This window comes from Gadus macrocephalus, chromosome 4 (genome assembly GCF_031168955.1).
Source record: "Gadus macrocephalus chromosome 4, ASM3116895v1".
Classification (NCBI taxonomy): Eukaryota; Metazoa; Chordata; class Actinopteri; order Gadiformes; family Gadidae; genus Gadus; species Gadus macrocephalus.
The window spans coordinates 28,616,477-28,637,395 of NC_082385.1; the positions used below are offsets into that span (position 1 = coordinate 28,616,477).

Genomic DNA, 20,919 nt, shown 5'->3' on the forward strand with positions numbered 1-20,919 from the left:
CTCAGAGCATGACGGGAGCAACGGCTTTCTGACCGTAGATAACCGTAATTTAAGCATAAAAAAGTGATTTATTCCTCTCTATTACTGTCAGGTGACCCAGGATTCTACTTGGAAACGTTTATTATTGGTTCAATGTTTGTTCACTATGTCCTGAGGATAAATCGCTGCATTCTTCCTTTTCCATCTTCCTCGTTTCCTTCTTGGATTACTTTTTTGGCGCTTATTGCCTTACGGAAAACACGAGGACAGAAACGTCATGCAAGAGGTGCAAATAGGTTGCCACTTCACACACACAGTCTCCTTCCCCCTGGTCCTGTTGGTCAGAAGGTGAACCCCACCGAGGTGGATTCACCGCCCCCTAGTGGCTCCCCACGCAATAACAGGACTGAAGCGTGGCTTTGATAAACGGCCTCACATCTTACAATCGACTCATTTATCAGACGCGTCCATCCTACTGCCCCCTCCCACGCACCCAGAGAAGGAGAGGTTCCTCCTCTGCAGCTCAGTGCCTCAAACACACACCTCTGTGTGTTTCAACATGGAGGCTCAGGGTCCTGTTAGACGGGGAGGTGGTGCATCAACCAGCCTGCAAGGCTCGTCTCTGGAGAGACGCCAGTAGCTGGGCTGGTTCCTGTCGGCTCGCTTCTAGAACTCTCTCCATACTCCGTCCCTCATCGGGCGTATGAGTCTGAGGTGGAAATGCACTTGCTGGTGTCCTGGTTATTAATGTTGTGTAGACGAAGCCTCTGTTGTGCTTTTTATTCAGTGAACCCCCGACCTTAAAGTGTAAACTGATCCTCTGCTGAACACAAGAGAACATTCAGAGGATCCACTGAGTTGTTTATCACCATTATGCTTTATTAACCAGGATAACAAAAGAACAGACCCTTACATGAACACAATAAACACAAGGACTCAAACAATAGAAGAACAGTCCCTTACATGAACACAAACACAAGGACTCAAACAATAGAAGAACAGTCCCTTACATGAACACAATAAACACAAGGACTCAAACAATAGAAGAACAGTCCCTTACATGAACACAATAAACACAAGGACTCAAACAATAGAAGAACAGTCCCTTACATGAACACAAACACAAGGACTCAAACAATAGAAGAACAGTCCCTTACATGAACACAATAAACACAAGGACTCAAACAATAGAAGAACAGTCCCTTACATGAACACAATAAACGCAAGGACTCAAACAATAGAAGCAGCAGACAGACATTACTAATCATAAACAGGTGTGTTCTACTGCTGTGTTTTTCCCCACAGAACACAAGGAATCAATACTCAGTTTAAAGTGATCACAACATGATCTATAGCTTTTCGACCGCTTGCATTACGAATATAATATAAAATCTGCTTTACATCATGTGAGGCTTATCAAAATATAAACTGATATCAGACCCCCGCAGTATGAAACTGTTAACGTCTGAAAATAGACACAATATTGTAGCATAAAAATGTTACAATTTACCACCAATCAATCAGAAACATTAGAAATATAGTCTTTGTAAAGATTTAAAAAATCTCTTCCTTTCATGGTTAATCAAGATCAACTTTAAGAAGCCCCAGAAAATGTAGCATTTGGATTATAGTTGAGTACATGAATATAAATCATCAAAACACAGTGTGTGTGTGTGTGTGTTTATATATACATGTGTGTGTAGTCTGTGCGTGTCTGTGTTCATATGTGAGTAAGTGTGTGTGTTCATAACTTGAGTAAGTGTGTTCATAGATGCACGTGCGGCGTGTGCATGTGTGTGTCTGCGTGTATATTTGAGTGTTTATAATATGTACGCGCGTGTGTGTGTTCATATATATACGTGTTTGTTTGTGTTCACATACACGTGTTTGTGTGGCTGCGTGTTTGGGTTCCTATATAGTATAGTATGTTTATATGTGTGTGTCTTTATGTTAATTCATATATGCGTGTGTGCGCTTGCATGTGTGTGCGTGGTAATATACGCGTGTGTGTGTGTTCACATGTGCATGTTTGTGTTCACGTGTGTCATCAGACTCAGAGCGAGAGCAAGAGCGAGAGAGACTATAATTTACAGAGACGCTGAGGACACAAGGTGTGGATAAAAAAGTGAACCAAACGTCCGAGATCAAAACGGGGAACATTATCCCCGAAAAGGGGGGGAAAACTAATCTCCAGTGTGACTACCAATCAGATTGAAGAACCCATCCGAGGCTACAGCATTCCAGCATTCGAGGCTATAGCCACGGATCTTTTAGGAATAGCCCCGGATCGCTGTGCCGTCTAAAAAAATGATAATAATAATAATAATGATGAAAATAGCCCCGTAGAGTATACTTCTTTGTGATTAAATTACCTGCAGCCACAGATGCAACAATTCTGGCGTGTCCATATATGGGCAGATTTAGAATCATTTGTTGCAAATTCAACGTGGGTATTCTATCTTCTCTACGCACGGCGCATCTCGTCGTTATTGCTGTGTTGTGCTGCCAGCCTTTTAGTGAGATCAGAGAGTGTTGAGAAGGACAGTAATACAATATCTTTGGTGAGATGGATATAAGAAGAGAGACCCGCAGTGAATTCTACCCGGTCCACTTGACATCGGGTAGGTGCATGACAGTGGTACCGGAACACTTCCATAGCCCGGGCTTTTATTGGTTTCAATCACTGAACTTTAGAACAAAACTCTCTGCTCAGCAAAGATGGGAAATACTATCAAATGTATTATTGAAACCAGTGTAAATATTAGTAACCATGGTTAACAGGCAATCGAATAACGCATGCACGCATGCTAACACATACACACACACACACACGCACACACACACACTGACTAACACACACACACACACACACACACACACAGCTGAGGCCCCCCCCCCCCAGAGCCCCGGGAGGAGGACGCTGAGCCGTAAGGTACAGGTAAGTTATAGACACACAGGACCTCCTCCCTGGGCTCTGGGGGGGGGGGGGGGTCAGCTGTGTGTGTGTGTGTGTGTGTGTGTGTGTGTGTGTGTGTGTGTGTGTATCAGGGGCCATGCTCAGTCCGACGAGGTCCCTTTTTTTTTTTCTACAACCGACACAGAGAGGCTGAGGACCCCCAGACCCCCCAGTCTACCCTCACCCCCGGGAGGAGGTCCTGTGTGTGTCTATAACCGACACAGAGACGCCCCCCCTCCCCCGACCCCCACCCCCGGGAGGAGGTCCTCCTGGGTGAAGGAGGAGCAGAAGGTGTGGAGGTGTGTCAGTGTGTCTGAGGACCCTCCTCCACCTGGGGACACTCTGTAGAAGGACAGAGAGCCAGCAGGCCGGTCCAGATACACTCCTACTCTGGTGGAGCCAGCGGGGCGGAGAGGGAGGGCTGTCTCTGTACAGTTGTACAGGACAGAGTAACGACCATCACGACAATAAAGAACCCAGGACTTGTTGTTCAGTCCAAGCACGCTGTCACCACCCCGTCCTCTCCTTGTGATTCCTCTGTATGTCACTCCTATCCAAACCCATCCTCTCCACTCTACCTCCCAGTAACAGCGGCCAGTCAGAGCCTCTCTACCCAACACCTGGGGCTGGTAGTCAAATCTGTCTGGGTGATCCGGATACGACTGGTCCTCTTCAACCAGCGTCACCTTCCTGTTGTCCTCAGACAGAGAGAGGAGTCTGTGGGCCGTGTTGGGGTCCAGTGTGAGGTCACAGGCATCTGAGGGAGAACCAGACATGATGAGCTGCTGAACCGCTCTTCATCATCATCATCATCATCATCATCACTAGTACTGTTCTCCTGCTCTTCTTCTTTTTATTCTCTTTCAGACTCTTTTTGTGATCGCTCTCTCTTCTTCTTCAGCCCCCCCCCCCCATCAGCCTCTCCCCCTCCCCCTCAGCCCCCCCCTCCCCCTCAGCCCCCCCCCCCCATCATCCCCCCTCCCCCTCAGCCCCCCCCCCCCATCATCCCCCCTCCCCCTCAGCCCCTTCATCCCCCCTCCCCCTCAGCCCCGCCCCCCCCCTCCCCCTCAGCCCCCCCCCTCCCCCTCAGCCCCGTCACCCCCCTTGCCCTCACCCTCAGCACCCTCAGCACCCCCTCAGCCCCCCCCCTCCCCCTCAGCCCCGCCCCCCCCCTCCCCCTCAGCCCCCCCCCCTCAGCCCCTTCATCCCTCCTCCCCCTCCCCCTCACCCCTCCCCCTCGGCCCCCCCCTCCCCCTCACCGCCCCCCTCAGCCCCGTCACCCCCCCTCCCCCTCCCCATCAGCCTCTCCCCCTCACCCTCACCACCCCCTCAGCCCCTTCATCCCCCCTTCCCCCTCCGCACCCCCCCCCTCATCGCCCCCCCCCTCCCCCTCATCGCCCCCCCCCCTCCCCCTCAGCCCCATCACCCCCCCTCCCCCTCAGCCCCCCCCCCTCAGCCCCATCACCCCCCCTCCCCCTCAGCCCCTTCATCCCCCCTCCCCCTCACCCCTCCCCCTCAGCCCCGTCACCCCCAATCCCCCTCCCCCTCACCCCTCCCCCTCAGCCCCTTCATCCCCCCACACCCTCCCCCTCCCCCCCCTCAGCACCGTCACCCCCCCTCCCCCTCCCCCCCCTCAGCCCCCCACACCCTCCCCCTCCCCCCCCTCAGCACCGTCACTCCCCCTCACCGCCCCCCTCAGCCCCTTCATCCCCCTCCCCCTCCCCCTCCCCCCCCCCCCCTCAGCCCCGTCACCCCCCCTCAATGTAACAATGTAATACCTGCTGGGTTTTATACAAGCAGGTTTAACTGTGATGGTGGACAGTATTAATATACGTTAGATGCATGATGTCAGCCATCATCTTCATTCCCAGTAGGATCTGATCTCACTTCCTGCTGTGTGGATGGACTTTCCATCTCAATAGTGAGTGTGTGAGGTGATGGATCAAACAGACACTTACACTTCTTTAGAGCTGGTTTCAGCCTCCACACTCCACCGTGCTCCACACTGGGGGGGAAACAAAGTGAGAGCAGCATGTTGAAACATTCACCTTCATCATCTGCTGTCTCATCACGTTCTACACAACATGAGTGACAGCTGCCTCTTCAAACCACTTCATCTAGCGGCAGCTTGAATCCTGGTAGGAGACTTTGTCCCTCAAAGTGGTGAGCTGTCCTCTCCATACCTGAGAGTGTCCAGTCTCCAGAGTGGATCCTCCAGTCCAGCAGAGAGCTGCACAGCTCCAGAGTCTCCTGGGTGATTGTAGCTCAAGTCCAGCTCTCTCAGATGGGAGGGGTTGGAGCTCAGAGCTGAGGCCAGAGAAGCACAGCCTTCCTGTGTGACCACGCAGCCAGACAAGCTACACACACACACACACACACACACACACACACACATACACACACACACACACACACACACACACACACACACACACACACACACACACACACACACACACACACACACACACACACACACAAAACACACACAATTTATTGTATCTGGTTGAGAGCAGTTTCTACTAAAGTAACCACATTTATAAAGTGTATTCATTCAGCATTGAAGACAAGTAAAAGCTTTATTGATACTTCATGGAGACAAAGCTGTGTCACCCTGAGAGTCTGAGAACAGGAAGAGGAAGTGGGGAGATGACATCACAGACAGCAGAACTGCCTTCACTTGGATGTGACAGGATCTTAAACAAATGCTCCTTTCTCAATAGCTACAACTCAATGAGATATTGTTTGGTTAGAGTCAGGAGAAGTCTGCTGTGTTTGGTACGCTAAGACCGTTTCTTCACATGTTCTAACATTGTGTAGAGCCAGGGAGTGTTTTGTCAGCAGGGAAAGATCAACAGAAATGCATCAGGCAGGAGCAGCACTTACTGGAAGCTAGAATAACCAGTTTGAAGAAGAGGCTGATAACTGACCTGAGAGTTTCCAGTGTACAGTGTGGACTCCCCAGTCCAGCAGAGAGCAGCTTCACTCCTGAATCCTGCAGATCATTGGTACTCAGGTCCAGCTTTTTCAGACTAGAGGAGTTGGAGCCGAGAACTGAGGCCAAAGCTTCACAGCATTCCTCTGACAGATGACAGCCATTGAGCCTTCACACAAAATAAACACAACCTGTTAGGAACTGTAGTTAAATTATAGGAGAATTTTAAACAGTTTTTTTAAATACATGAAATAATAAATACTATGAATAACCTGGATCTTAAAATATTAAGAAAGATTTCACACAGATGTTAAATTATCAAACAACAATTATCATTATACTTCACTTAAGCATACAATTTTATTAATAGGTTGTTATTAAACTTTATGAAACGACTCTAAACCGCACTTTACTGTCTGACTACATGACAATCATAATAATAATGTTATACAACATACACATTATACCATCATAAAAAGTCCCGGTACCATCATAGGGAGTGGAGAAGGCTGAGGTTTCCGTCCACAACATCCCAGACATAAACAGAAACACCAATAAAACCGGCCCCACATAAACTCTCTCCCGTACTCCTTTAGCTGTCAAACAACTAAGAAGTAAATGTCTAAACATCATTTAGCTGTGCGATCTCTAGAGAGCATAAAGAACTCTCCTCCTTTGTCTCTTCCCTCTCTCTCCTTTTTCCCGCTCACTCGTGACCTCTCACCCTTCCCCAGATGACCCCGAAGTCTCGATATCAACCAATCCTATTGGCTGAACCCAAATATCATCAATATAACCAAATGTACTGAGCAAGGTAAAAAAAAAAAAGAATAGTGAGTTGACTTATATTAATAATGAAAAGATAATTATTGATGTATCCTACATATCAACAATAACTTATTGTATACATAAAGAGCTTTTTAAGTTAGTCTCTTCACCCGGGTTACACAATATTAAAAATATCTTTCTGAAACCTATTCATATGTGTGAATATATGTTTTGTGCGTTTAATAATGAATACTGGACGTATTAAGCTTTTAAAAATATATTTTGTTTGACTATTGCAGGTTTCAAATCATTTTTATGAAAATGTTGCTGTTGTGGCTTTCAGGAGGTCTTAGGCATCCAACTAGGGGTCTCTGACCCTCCCAGGACCCCCTATATTTCACCCTGCTCTCTACCATCAACGTCCTGTATACAGGGGACACTATCGTTATGTTTTGGGTTTATATTTATAATTAAAGATTTGCAAGCATATGGATGGATTTCAATATCCACCTCAACAACAAGGGGTAGCCTTTATATGATATGAAAGTCTTGAATGTGGTCATCACAGGTACTGAGATAAGATTAGTTATATAACTCTGACTTTTAACATTTATTTGTAACTGTTTTGCACATTGATTGAAACTGACCTGAGAGTTTCCAGTGTACAGTGTGGACTCCCCAGTCCAGCAGAGAGCAGCTTCACTCCTGAATCCTGCAGATCATTGGTACTCAGATCCAGCTCTCTCAGACAACAGGAGTTGGAGCTGAGAACTGAGGCCAGAGCTTCACAGCATCTCTCTGACAGATGACAGCCATTGAGCCTTTACACACAATGAACACAACATGTTAGGAACTGCGATCAAAACAACAGAAAGCTTTAAGTTATTCCATAATGAAGAATGTTATTAGTTTACCAAAAATTACTAAATAATTAGATGTATACAATTTCATTATATATTCAATGTTAAATGTTAAATAGTTATTTAATTGGGATTGAAAATGTTTTTTGAACGGATACTTCTTCTATATTCTATTGTTCTGAATATTCTCTTACGTGTACTGCAATACATTATACGTCCATAGGACAAAAGAGATGTTATGTATAATATAACTAGTATGTTAATTATGTTATGAGTAGAACAGTAACACATGTTGTTATAAACCTACAGGGATTTTTGCATATTATTTTAACCTTATATTCCAGTTATATTTATATTGTGTAGTGTGTATTGTAATACATGCTATTAGTGAACCTACAGAGATGTTTTAGAGGCTTTGACCACTGGCAGCAGCCTCAGAAGACCCTCCTCTGAAGCAGAGTATTTCTTCAGGTCAAACACGTCCAGCTCCTCTTCTGATGTCAGTAGGATGAAGGCCAGAGCTGACAGTTGAGCAAGAGAGAGAGATTTTCCGGAGAGACTTCCTGATGTCAGGTACTGTTCGATCTCCTTCACTAGAGAACGGTCGTTCAGCTCATTCAGACAGTGGAACAGGTTGATGCTTCTCTCTGGAGAGAGATCTCCATCTATCTTCTCCTTGATGTAAGACACTGTTTTTGTATTGGTCAGTGAGCTAGTTCCTGTCTGTCCCAGCAGACCTCCTAGGACAATCTGATTGGTCTCCAGAGAGAGGCCCAGGAGGAAGCGGAGGAACAAGTCCAGTTGTCCGTTCTCACTCTGTAAGGCCTTGTCCACAGCGCTCTGGTAGAGGAGGAGGAGTTTATCTTGCCCAGAGGTGGGTGGTTCTTCTGAGAGCAGATTGACATCGTCGTTGATGAAGGACAGAAAGACATAAAGAGCAGCCAGAAACTCCTGGAGGCTCAGATGGACAAAGCAGAACACCTTGTCCTGGTACATCCCACACTCCTCTTTAAAGATCTGGGTGAACACTCCTGAGTACACTGAGTCTCTGTATCCGAGGGTTTTAACAGTTTCTCTGTATCCAAGGGTTTTAACAGTGCCTCTGTAGCCGAGGGTTTTAACAATGTCTCTGTAGCCGAGGGTTTTTAACAGTGTCTCTGTAGCCAAGGGTTCTAACAGTGTCTCCGTATCCGAGGGTTTTTAACAGTGTCTCTGTATCCGAGGGTTTGCACTGTGCTCTCTCCACATGCTCTCCACAGGCTGATCCGAAGGCTGCAGTGTGACGCCGCAGACGCAGCCGTGTGACGCCGCAGACGCAACTTCCGGGTAGCCGGCTTGGTTTGGTTTGTTTGGTTTGGTTAGCAGGACGCTTAGCGTCGACCTGCTATCTCGGTTTGTATCTATTTTTCGGTAGTTATATCTGTGACCTGTTCTGCATACTCTGTACTGTATTCGCTGTTTCCTCGCCGGAGCTCCGTCTGCATCAACCACGGTAAGCATGGATTGGGATTGTTCTTGCTCTGCCTTTCTCATGGATAAGATAGCTCTGTTAGAGAGACGTATCTCTCAGTTAGAGGATGAAAGGGTAGCGAGAGTAGAGAAAACAGTTATTCCAGAAAGTATAGAGAAGAGACCCGCCAGGCGGACTCGTGGAGCTAACGCTATCGTTAGCAGTGACTCCGTCAAGGCAATCCTGTCGGCAGAACCACTTGCGAGGCAGGTTGCGGTCAGTACCCTGCCTCGCAAGTCTTTTTCGGGGGTAGAAACGCTAGTCATAGGTGACTCTGTTACACGTAAAGTTAGGCTACACTCGCCAGCGACAGTTATTTGCCTACCCGGGGCCAGGGCTCCCGACATTGAAGCTAAACTTAGGGTGCTAACATGCGGTGAGACCTCATACGGAGTTAGATTAGATGCACCAAACACCGACATTAGCTTCGACAACATTGTAGTTCATGTTGGCACCAACGATGCTAGGACAAGACAAACTGAGGTCACAAAAAGCAACATAGCTAGGCTTTGTGACTTCGCCAGAAAGATGTGTCGGCATCGATTAATTCTCTCTGGCCCTCTACCCGATAAGGGTAATGATGAGCGTTATAGTAGACTATTGTCTCTAAATCGCTGGCTGGCCCTATATAGCTCAGAGCAGGGCTTTGGTTTCATAGATAACTGGCCCTCCCTGTGGGGTCGCCCTGGTGTGCTCATGAGAGACGGCCTACACCCTACTGGGTTAGGTGCCTCAATTATGTCAAAAAACATAGATAGATGTCTTAGTCACGCGTGACTCATCCACTCACAGCACGCTGGGCTGCAGGAGTTTAGTAAACCTGCTAGCAACATGATAGTCTACGTTGCAGAGTCTAGAACAGAGTCTAGAATAGCAGATGGGTTAGGGGAACCAGGATCTATTGCACCAATTGTTTCAGAGCTGAGTGTTAACCGGACTCCCTCTGTAACTAACGCTGTACCTATATGTACGGTGGGCCAAAACTGCATGTCAAACCGCATGTCAAATCGCATGTCAAATTGCATGGTAAATCGCATGACGCATGACGCATCGCATGAAATTAACGCTGTACCTATATGTACAGTCGTGCAAAATCGCATGTTAACTCGCATGACAGAGCTGAGTGTTAACCACACTCCCTCAGAAATTAACGCTGTACCTAGTACAGGCGTGCAAAATCGCATGGCAAATCGCATGATAAACCGCATGTCAAATCAAATACTAACAACTAACCGGACTCCCCCTGAAATTAACACTGTACCTATATGTACGGTGGCGCGGCCCCGCTCTGTCCCGAGGTGTAAAACCCGCAGGCGAGCGCCGCGACCAGTAAGTCCAACTCTGGCGATGCCACTGATCGCCTCAGAGCTGAGTGTTAACCAGACTCCCTCTGAAAATAACCCTGTACCTATATGTACGGTGGTGCGGCCTCGCGCTGTCTCGAGGTGTAAAACCCGCAGACGAGGGCCGCAACCAGTATGTCGAAACCGCGGTATCCCCTTGACCGCTTCAGAGCTGAGTGCTAACCAGACTCCCCCTGAAAATAATAAAAGGGAAGTACTCAGAATAGGGTTCATGAACATAAGGTCGCTTTCATCGAAGGCGCTCTTGGTCCATGATTTAATTATTGATAAAAAGATCGACATACTGGGGCTTTCTGAAACCTGGTTAAAACCAGATGAGTTTCTAGCCTTAAACGAAGCTACTCCACCCCATTACGTTAGCACCCAAGTATCTAGAGAAGTTAAGAAAGGTGGTGGAGTAGCCCTGATATCTAATTCTAAGCTTAATTTAAAGCCGAAGAATAGATATATTTTCAGATCCTTTGAGGTGCTAGCGCTCTGCACCTCAGCTCCTCGAGAAGCAAAACGAGTTCCAGACTCTTTTGTTTTAGCTGTAGTATACCGCCCTCCAGGACCGTATTCAGTTTTTCTGGATGAGTTTTCTGACTTTGCAGCTGATTTGGCTACATATTCAGACAATATTTTGCTTATTGGGGATTTCAACATTCACGTGAATAACCCGTCTGATGCCCTCGCAAGGGCTTTTCTGTCCATTACAGATACGCTTGGCTTCAAACAGCTCGTCCAGCAACCAACCCACATCGGTGGAAACACGTTGGATCTCGTTCTGACCCGCGGTGTTGACATTTCGCAGCTAGTGGTCTCTTCCTACACCTCAGCTTTATCAGACCACTTTTTGCTCACTTTCCAGGTGGTGGTATCCTGCCCCTGCGACAATCAGCAAGCTACTTTCAGCTGTCGCCGCATCACACCTGCAACCATTACAGCCATGGAAGATAAGTTATCTGGTTCACTTGCACCTCTCTGTAACTATAGTGGTTCTGTGGAGTGCCTTACTGATGACCTCAACATTGCCTTGTCTGTTGCCATTGATTCAGTTGCTCCGTACGTAACTAAAAAACGAACAGTGAAAAAACCAGCTCCTTGGTTTAATGCAGAAACTCGCATTTTGAAGCGTAATTGCAGGATCCTTGAACGCAAATGGCGCTCGACTAAACTTGAGGTCTTTCATCTTGCATGGCATAATAGTCTGGTCACCTATAAGGGTGCGCTGACTATCGCCAGGAATGCCTACTTTTCTAGTATCATTAATTTGAATAGAAATAATCCTAAGTTTCTTTTTGACACGGTGAGGAGTCTCACTCAGAAACAGAATCAGACCGTAGGCTCCTCGATCTCGGCAGGTGAATTCATGGATTTCTTTGAGAATAAGATTCAATCAATTAGAGAGGAAATTGATGCTTACCGGGCGGCTAATCCTACACATCCTGTGGGGCAGGATGGGGTTCTGCCAAGTAGGATGGTGAACTCTGACGCAACTCTTTTGGAGTTTAAGGCGATTTCCTTGGTGGAACTTGAAAGGGTGATAAAGGCCTCAAAGCCAACAACTTGTATGTTGGATCCGCTCCCTTCTAGGGTTCTTAAGGAACTTTTTCCAACGGTGGGGCCTGTTATCCTCTTGCTTATGAATCTTTCTTTTTCAACAGGAATTGTTCCTTCCAATTTCAAGGCTGCGGTGTTAAAACCGCTACTCAAAAAGCCTGGCCTAGATCCTGAATTAGTCAGGAACTATCGGCCTATATCGAATCTGCCCTTCTTGTCTAAGGTACAGGAAAGGATTGTAGCAAAGCAAATTGTTGATTATTTGACGAGGAATAATCTCTTCGAACCTTTCCAGTCGGGGTTCAGGAATTTCCACTCAACTGAAACTGCTATTACAAGAGTTGTAAATGACATCCTTCTTGCTTTGGATAAAAACACAAGCACAATGCTTGTGATGTTGGATCTGAGCGCTGCGTTTGATACGATTGACCATGGCACTCTTCTTCACCGTCTTGAACACTATGTTGGTTTCGGGGGTACGGCTCTTGGTTGGCTTGAATCGTACCTCACAGATAGAACCCAATTTGTGCTTCATGAGGGTGCAGAATCAAAGCATTATAAATTGCGCTTTGGCGTACCACAAGGGTCGGTTCTTGGTCCATTGCTTTTTGCAATTTATATGCTTCCCCTCGGTGACGTTATCCGTGGCTTCGGAATTAGTTTCCATTGCTATGCGGATGACACCCAGCTCTACATTCCTGTAGATTCCGGGGATTCTGCCCAGATTCAAAAGGTTGAGTCCTGTTTGGCTGCTGTGAAGGGCTGGATGTCACAAAACTTCCTACAGCTTAATACTGGGAAGACAGAGCTTATGATTATCGGCTCGAAGCGGGACCGGGAAAAGTTTGAGGATGTCTCTCTGTGGTTGGATGGCTTCGCCATCCCACAGAGTGCATCCGTCAGAAATCTTGGTGTCTTGTTTGACCCTCAACTATGCTTTGATCAGCATATAAGAAGTATAACTAGAATTGCCTTTTTCCATTTGAGAAACATTGCAAGAATCAGATCAATGTTATCTGTAGCGGATGCAGAGACACTGATTCATGCGTTTGTCTCGTCAAGACTGGACTATTGCAATGCACTGTTCTCGGGATTACCGAACTCTACTATAAAGAGTCTACAGCTGGTACACAATGCGGCAGCTAGATTGCTGACCAGAACGAGAAAGTTTGATCATATTACACCTATTCTCGCCTCTTTACATTGGCTACCAATAACTTTCAGATCAGACTTTAAGGTGCTATTGCTAACCTATAAAGCCTTGCATGGACTATCTCCATTGTACCTGAAGGACCTGATTATTCCTTATAGTCCTTCTCGGTCTCTCCGGTCTTCGGGAGCCGGCCTTCTTTCATTGCCGAAGGTTAAAAAGAAATCGGCTGGACAGAGAGCATTTGCCTATCGAGCCCCCTTTTTATGGAATAGGCTGCCATCAGCGATCAGGGAAGCTGACTCTGTGGAGCTATTCAAAGGGAAGCTCAAAACGCACCTCTACAATCTTGCATTTGGAGTGTGAAAACAACAGATGCGTAGTGAAGACTACTCTGTTTGCTTGTGCTTTTCTTATTACATTATACATTCCCACTATGTACTTTTCCGTTCTAATTCACTATTCTGTCAGTTGTAGCGTGCTGCGGGTGCTGGACTGGATGCCTGGACTCTCCTCATGGATAACCGGCCAGAACCCCATCACCATTTTAATATGATGTACATGTATTTACCTGTATGCCATCTGTGGCACCCAGTGCACTCCTGACCATCCCTGGAAGAAGGGATCCCCTACACTGCGTTTCTTCTCAAGATTTCTTCCTTGCTGATTCAAGGGAGTTTTTTCTTGCCCGTGTGGGGGCATGGGTAAAGGGGGGTGTCACAAATATTTGGCCTGTTAAGCCCTTTGAGACTGTAATGGTGATTAAGGGCTATACAAATAAAATTGAATTGAATTGAATTGAATTGAGGCTTCTTTGATATCGATGTGACAATCTGCCAGGTCTGCCTCGTAGAAGATCAGGTTGCCTTTCTCCAGCTGGTTAAAAGCGAGTTTTCCCAAATAAACAATAATCTTCCTGCTCTCTGAACCCCAGTATGGATCCGTTTCAGCTTTCCCATGATACTTCCTGTCCCCCTGTATCGACTGAACCCAAAGGAAGTAGCTGTACATCTGAGTCACGGTCTTGGGCATCTCTTCTATCTGGGATTTTAAGATGTCCTCCAGAACTGTAGCAGTGATCCAACAGAAGACTGGGATGTGACACATGATGTGGAGGCTTCGTGATTTCTTGACGTGGGAGATGATTGTGTTGGCCAGCGTCTGCTCTCTGAATCTCTTCCTGAAGTACTCCTCCTTCTGTGGGTCGGTGAACCCTCTCACCTCTGTCACCATGTCAACACACTCAGCAGGGATGCGATTGGCTGCCGCAGGGCGTGTTGTTATCCAGATGCGAGCGGAGGGAAGCAGGTCGCCCCTGATGAGGTTTGTCAGCAGCACGTCCACTGAGGACGGCTCTTTGACATCAGTCCAGATCGGGTTGTTCTGGAAGTCCAGAGGAAGTCGACACTCATCCAGACCATCCAAGATGAAGAGAACTTTGAACCGTTCATATCTGCAGATTCCTGCTTCTTTGGTCAAAATATAGAAGTGATGAAGAAGTTCCACCAAGCTAAACTCTCTCTCTTTCAGTAAATTCAGCTCTCTGAAAGTTAAGAGAAATGTGAAGTGCATGTCGTGGTTGGCTTTGCCTTCAGCCCAGTCCAGAGTGAACTTTTGTGTTACGATGGTTTTACCAATGCCGGCCACTCCAGTTGTCATTATTGTTCTGATTGGTTGATCTCGTCCAGGTAAGGGTTTAAAGATGTCTTCACAGTTGATTGGTGTTTCTTCCTTGGCTGGTTTCCTGGAAGCTGTTTCAATCAGTCTGACCTCATGTTCCTTGTTGACCTCTCCACTGCCTCTCTCTGTGATGAAGAGCTCTGTGTAGAAGTCATTCAGACCCGTTGGATTTCCTGCTTTAGGGATTCCCTCAGACACACACTTTAACTTCTTCTTCAAATGAGACTTGATTTTATGTTGGCACTCAACAGCAGCAGATCCTACATGGGAATGAAGAGAAGACATCAGATAGTGGATGGTGACATCACTTGAAGCATGTTAATATTTCCTGAAAAATGATCAACTTCATAGTATTTACTGACTTCATTACTTGTGGTTCGAGAAGCTGGTCGTAACAAGGAATGGATGCATATTTTTTTCTTTTTTGTTTGTTATTTACACAGAAAAATCATTGGTCTAATGATAATAACAATGATAGTGAATCAGTTGAAATTAACTTCATATGCTGATATAACAAGATAGTGATGCATCTCTTCCACTTATTCCACTTATAGTTATTCTGCTGTTGATTTGGCATTTATTGTTTAACATTCTTTATCCTGATGGACGCACCATAACCTTTCATATCTGGATCAAACCATTTAACTTCATACCCCACAATAACACTGAATATCTGGATCAAATCATTTAACCTGATACTCGTACAATAACCCTACATATCTGGACCAAACCATTAACCTAATCGAACCACAATAACCCTATATATCTGGACAAAACCATTTAACCTGATACCCCCACAATAACCCTACATATCTGGATCAAACCATTCAACCTGATCGACCCACAATAACCGTTCGTATCTGGATCAAACCATTAAACCCCCAAGAAGAAAGATATCTCCACATTGATGAATTATAAATGAAGAAATCTCTTAACACTAAATTTTATTATGTTATTTAGTCTGAACAGAACAAATAAGAGTCTCATACTACTCTTTATAATATACATTTTCATTGTTTTCAAGATAAGAGTCTTCTGCGCTTCAAAATAATTGTCTCCTCTGTTTTCAAAATAAGAGTCTCTTACCGCCCCACAGTGTGTCGGCCAGTTCCTCCTGGTTCATCTCCATCAGGCAGAGCTTTGTGATGTCCACCACTCCCTCTATCGCACGCCTCCTCTGCTCCTCGTTCTTAGCATCCACCTCCTCCTCCTCCCTCTGACCCTCTGAGCATTGTGGGTAATCTGTGAAGAGATCCCTCCAGAGCTCCTTCATCTCCTTGTCTAGGAAAGCGTGTGCGTTCTCCTCAGCCCTCTGGAACAGAACAAACATCAAGGAGAACTTTACTCTGAACTCACTGAGGACATCAGAAGCATCTGTCCTGGAATCACATCCCGCTGGTCTAAAGAGGGAAGCCTGGAGACGATGAGCACCACAAGAGATGCTTTCTGATGTTCATGTAGAGCTGAAGTCAGATGTCTTGGTGGACATTTACACACCTTGATCAGCTCTGTTTGATGCTGCTGTACAGACTGAGCACTGGTGACCTTTGACCTCTCCTGGTGTCTGTAGAGAACACACACACACACACACACACAGACACAGACACAGACACAGACACACACACACACACACACACACACACACACACACACACACACACACACACACACACACACACACACACACACACACACAGTGTTGTTAACGGGGGGGGAGGGACCGTACCGGCCTTGTGCTGAATTTTGACGAGGGGGGGGGGGGCTATGATATATGGGCTATCATGACACGGCTCTTCTCAATGCCGTGGAACGCTCCGTTCACCTGCACGGGCCCTTCTATTGTCCCACTTAACGCCAATATTACTCTGCATGTGGAAGGGAAAATAGCTTTCTTTGTAATTACAATATTATGCTGCTGTATTTTCAGAGACCCCCACAGATATTTGAGTTTGCTGCTTTCATGGGAGCCAGACCTCTCTTTATGGGAGCTCAGCTCCCACTGCCTCCCACCTAACTCCAACCCTGGCTATAGGTCTTTCTACACTGCCGAGCCGGTTCGGTCGCAGCTTATTGGCACGCCCGGCGATTTCACCTTCTTATCTCAAGTTTCCTGTGTCAAACCGAGGGGGTCAAATCCCCCGTTCGTCACGGCGCGGGGTTTCTTGGTTCACTGGGGAAGGCGGGGCTGCGCACGGAGTCTCTGACCTCTTTAGAATCATTTGTATTATTGCGTACTCCCGAATGTTTTAATTTTTTTATGAATGAAGACACCCGCACGCAATAATGAGTTCACGTCTGAGTGGAGACTACAAACGCGATTAACTATGGTCAGGGATGTTCGTTACTGTCTAGACAGGGTCCAATAAATAGTGGATTTCATCACAGCCTCACCGAAGCGCCTACAGTGCTTAATGCAAACAATCGCAACAAAAAACGCCCGCAGAAATTCTCCACCCGCTGGACTCAGCATGATGCAAGTCTAGTAGCCAATGTCTTCTGTCATTGATCAATATGAGGACATTTTAACCAGAGCAATGGAATCATTTGATTTTATTATACGCCTTGTGACGTGGCGTTTGATCGGTACATTTCGGCTGCGCATGTATTTTTGGAATTTTTAATTGCTGCAATAAATTATGTTGTTGTTGACTTCTAACATGTCTCTATCTTTGCTGTTTAAATCTAACAGTAGTCTATGAATAATATATCGGCTTAACCACTGTTTTTGGTTGCGAAATGGCTCAAGCTGGCATTCCGTGGTATTGGATGTGTTTTAATAAAACGCATCCAATACTAGGAATGTCCGCTGGTGACGCCACTGAGGCTATAGTAGGCTAACGATGCTCTTAGCGTCCTACGAGTACCCCTGGAGTCCTCGTTAGCTACGAGCGGTTTCACGACGTTCGTTACCCAACGATGCTTTCGGGAAACGATGTGAAAACTGTACGATGCTCGTACGACGCACTTCACGATCCACTTAGGCTAACGATGCTTTCGGTAAACTGGGCCCTATAAACATCAGTATCAGTAGAGTCTGATAACAACAAACCGGTCTGTTTTCATCGTCTGTTTGAAACTCCTACCTCTCCTCTCTGGAGGGGCGTCCATCTTTAAGGTTAGGAGGTATATCCATAGACCAGTCACTCTTCATGGAGACACAGCTGGGTCCAGGGGAGTCTGCTCTCTCCTGCCTCCTTCTGAAAACCAAGAACCATCAAGTTAGGACTTGTGGATGTCGTTTCATTTGATCATTTATTGCAGGGCTACTCAAATACTTTCTCATGACTTTGATTTCAATAATCTTTGTCATCTTATTGAAATGGAAATTTAAGGGGGGGGGGGGGGGGGGGGGCAGAAAAAGATGCACACACACACACACACACACACACACACACACACACACACACACACACACACACACACACACACACACACACACACACACACACACACACACACACACACACACACACACACACACACACAGCTGTTACTCAGAGTAATGAGGCCTAAAAAAAAAAAAAATTGGTTCCTGTTGGTTGTCAGTTGAGGTCATGGGTAGGTAGGGAATTTATTTAATTTTTTTATTTTATTTTTTCCAGCGGCAGCGAATGATAAGTAGGTTGTTTTCATTTAAAAACGAGAGAATGCGCTCATCCTTGTACAGAATGAAGAGGTGCGGTACAAAAACGTAATTATAGTTTGCATCAAAAAGAAAAAAACATATTTTTTTAAAAAAATTAAAAAAAAATTAAAGCTCATAAAATAATTTGGATCGCACTCGCGACCCAAATGGACAGGGTCAGTCGGAAACCGGAACCAAACAAAAAAATGTTTTAGGCCTGATGGAGTCATGATGTATCACTGCTGAGCTCTGAGATGGACAACAATAGTTAATAATGACCCCCACTATATATATAGGGGTATATATATAGGGGTATTCGAGGGGACTTCTGTTGACGGTCTGGGTTGCGAGGGTGGGGGCCACAACCCAGACCACTTCCGCTTCTGGTCTGTGTGGGGGTGCCTCTGTGTGTGTGTGTGTGTGTGTGTGTGTGTGTGTGTGTGTGTGTGTGTGTGTGTAGCAGTGGCAGCTTTTAAAGTGAGGGAGGAAGGACTGCGTGCTTGGTTGCCATTGGCCTGCTTGCACTGATAGTGGCCTATTGGGGCATAAGTATGTGACACTCAAGTTGTTTCAGGGTGTTTTGATGAACAACAACATCGCAGGATGGGATCATTATGTGAATTGATACAAATCCACCAGTGGCAGCATTGGACTTTGAAAGCTGGTGGGCAGCATGTCTTGGACTACAAGGGCAGAAGGAAAGGATGCAAAGCCAATTAGTCAAATCAGGCCTACTCTTGATTTGTACAACTAAATTAAAAAAATATGGGCCTATCATTGGGCCTATTTTTGCCCTCAATGACTGAAGTTATTGGTTGTTATTTGGCTATGTTTATTTTCAGCTACAATTGCTTTAAAAAAATATAAAGAAACAATACCAAAAGTGATGCCACTTAAAATGCAACATGCTCTGAATCATTAACGTACATCCATTACATAATATCAAACAGAACGGTCTTTTAATTGTAACAAACGATTAAAAGAACAACAAGAACATTATTTCACAACTATTTACATGGGTTGTAAGCCACTGTTTGACGCAAATGTGGATGGGATGTGTGGGATGGGTTGTCGGCTTAGCTCAGGAGGTAGAGCGGTTGTCTTGTAACCCAAAGGTTGCTAGTTCGATCCCCAGCTCCTCCTAGCTGAGTGTTGACGTGTCCCTGAGCAAGTTAACCCAAACTGTCGCCTTGCATGGTTGACTCTGCCGTCGGCGGGTCAATGTGTGTATTAACCGATGTAAGTCGCTTTGGAAAAAGCGTCTGCTAAATGCCCTAATTGTAAAGTTTCAGAATGTTGGTCATGGTGTCAGGCCAATTATGATCTAGGGACTTCATTTATTGATCAAGTCAACCCTCCTCGCGGCCTCCGCCCGGCCGCGGGCTACGGATCCCTTAGCTAGTCACACCCACTCAGAGGAGGACTTCCCTCCTCTCTCCCGTTGAACCCCATGTTATTCACCGGCCGCCAACACTTTCGGGGAAATGAATGGGAGTCAACGGAGGCTGAGGGAGGAACGTCCTCCCTGAAGTAATTATCAATAGGAGATAGGGGGTGCTAATGTCCCTTTTCCTAGGGAAACGAACATAACATAAATACAAAGGCATTAAAGTAGTCCTATTTAAGGGCATTAATTCATCAAAGTAGTCAATCTACCTCTTTTATTCTCAACAATGTTAAGGACGATCTTCCTCCTCCTCATTGGAGAAGCCTCCACTGGTGTGTAGTCATGTGTGTGCATGGGTGTGTGTGTGTGTGTGGGTGTGTGTGGGTGTGTGTGTGTGTGCATGTGTGTGTGTGTGTGTGTGTGTGTGTGTGTGTGTGTGTGTGTGTGTGTAGTCATGTGTGTGCATGGGTGTGTGTGTGTGTGTGGGTGTGTGTGGGTGTGTGTGTGTGTGCATGTGTGTGTGTGTGTGTGTGTGTGTGTGTGTGTGTGTGTGTGTGTGTGTGTGTGTGTGTGTGTGTGTGTGTGTGTGTGTGTGTGTGTGTGTGTGTGTGTGTGTGTGTGTGTAGTCATGTGTGTGCATGGGTGTGTGTGTGTGTGTGGGTGTGTGTGGGTGTGCATGTGTGTGTGTGTGTGTGTGTGTGTGTGTGTGTGTGTGTGTGTGTGTGTGTGTGTGTGTGTGTGTGTGTGTGTGTGTGTGTGTGTGTGTGTGTGTGTGTGTGTGTGTGTGTGTGTGTGTAGTCATGAGTGTGTGGGGATGGTTCAGTGTGTCTATGGGGGCTCGTAACAGCCTAATGTGATCTACTGTTGCAGCGACCGGGGATGTTGGGGCATGCCTAGATGGGAGCGAATGAGCATGAGAGTCTGCGGACGTCAAAGTCTTAAAGGGAAACTGTGTAAAAATGACTCCCATCTAGTGGTACAATTGTATATCGCATTCAAACTAATAGTGCTCGCTTGTTCAAAAACTACGGTGGGCAGTATGTGCCAAGAAGTTGTGTCATGACATCCAATACTACCTCATCGAGTCATTCGAGTGATGATGAGGTTCGTTATTTCAAACTGCATTGAATCATTAGTGTAAGCTAATGATGTATGAGTAATTA

General features: G+C 46.1%; 2 protein-coding genes and 2 long non-coding RNA genes across 8 annotated transcripts in view; 2 read left to right on the plus strand and 2 right to left on the minus strand.

Annotated features, from left to right (window-relative positions):
• Positions 1 to 2,271, plus strand: part of LOC132455308 (uncharacterized) — a 29,453-nt gene extending 27,182 nt beyond the window's left edge. The window contains exon 2 of the long non-coding RNA XR_009525163.1: positions 1,254 to 2,271. This is a non-coding gene — a long non-coding RNA (uncharacterized LOC132455308). The remainder of the gene's footprint in view (positions 1 to 1,253) is intronic.
• The window catches only part of LOC132455169 (NACHT, LRR and PYD domains-containing protein 12-like), a 126,332-nt gene that overhangs the window by 101,395 nt on the left and 4,018 nt on the right, over positions 1 to 20,919 (minus strand). The gene's annotated exons all lie outside the window — the stretch shown is intronic.
• The window catches only part of LOC132455170 (NACHT, LRR and PYD domains-containing protein 6-like), a 113,583-nt gene that overhangs the window by 27,471 nt on the left and 65,193 nt on the right, over positions 1 to 20,919 (minus strand). Inside the window, exon 9 of the mRNA XM_060048935.1 lies at positions 17,828 to 17,941. Within this exon, the coding sequence (XP_059904918.1) occupies positions 17,828 to 17,941 (114 nt within the window). The remainder of the gene's footprint in view (positions 1 to 17,827; positions 17,942 to 20,919) is intronic.
• On the plus strand, positions 8,544 to 13,269 carry LOC132455316 (uncharacterized). 2 transcript variants are annotated; one of them, XR_009525179.1, is made up of 2 exons: positions 8,544 to 8,990; positions 11,051 to 13,269. It is a non-coding gene; the product is annotated as an uncharacterized LOC132455316 (long non-coding RNA). The 2 variants fall into 2 exon arrangements; XR_009525180.1 differs by having other exon boundaries at positions 11,071 to 13,269.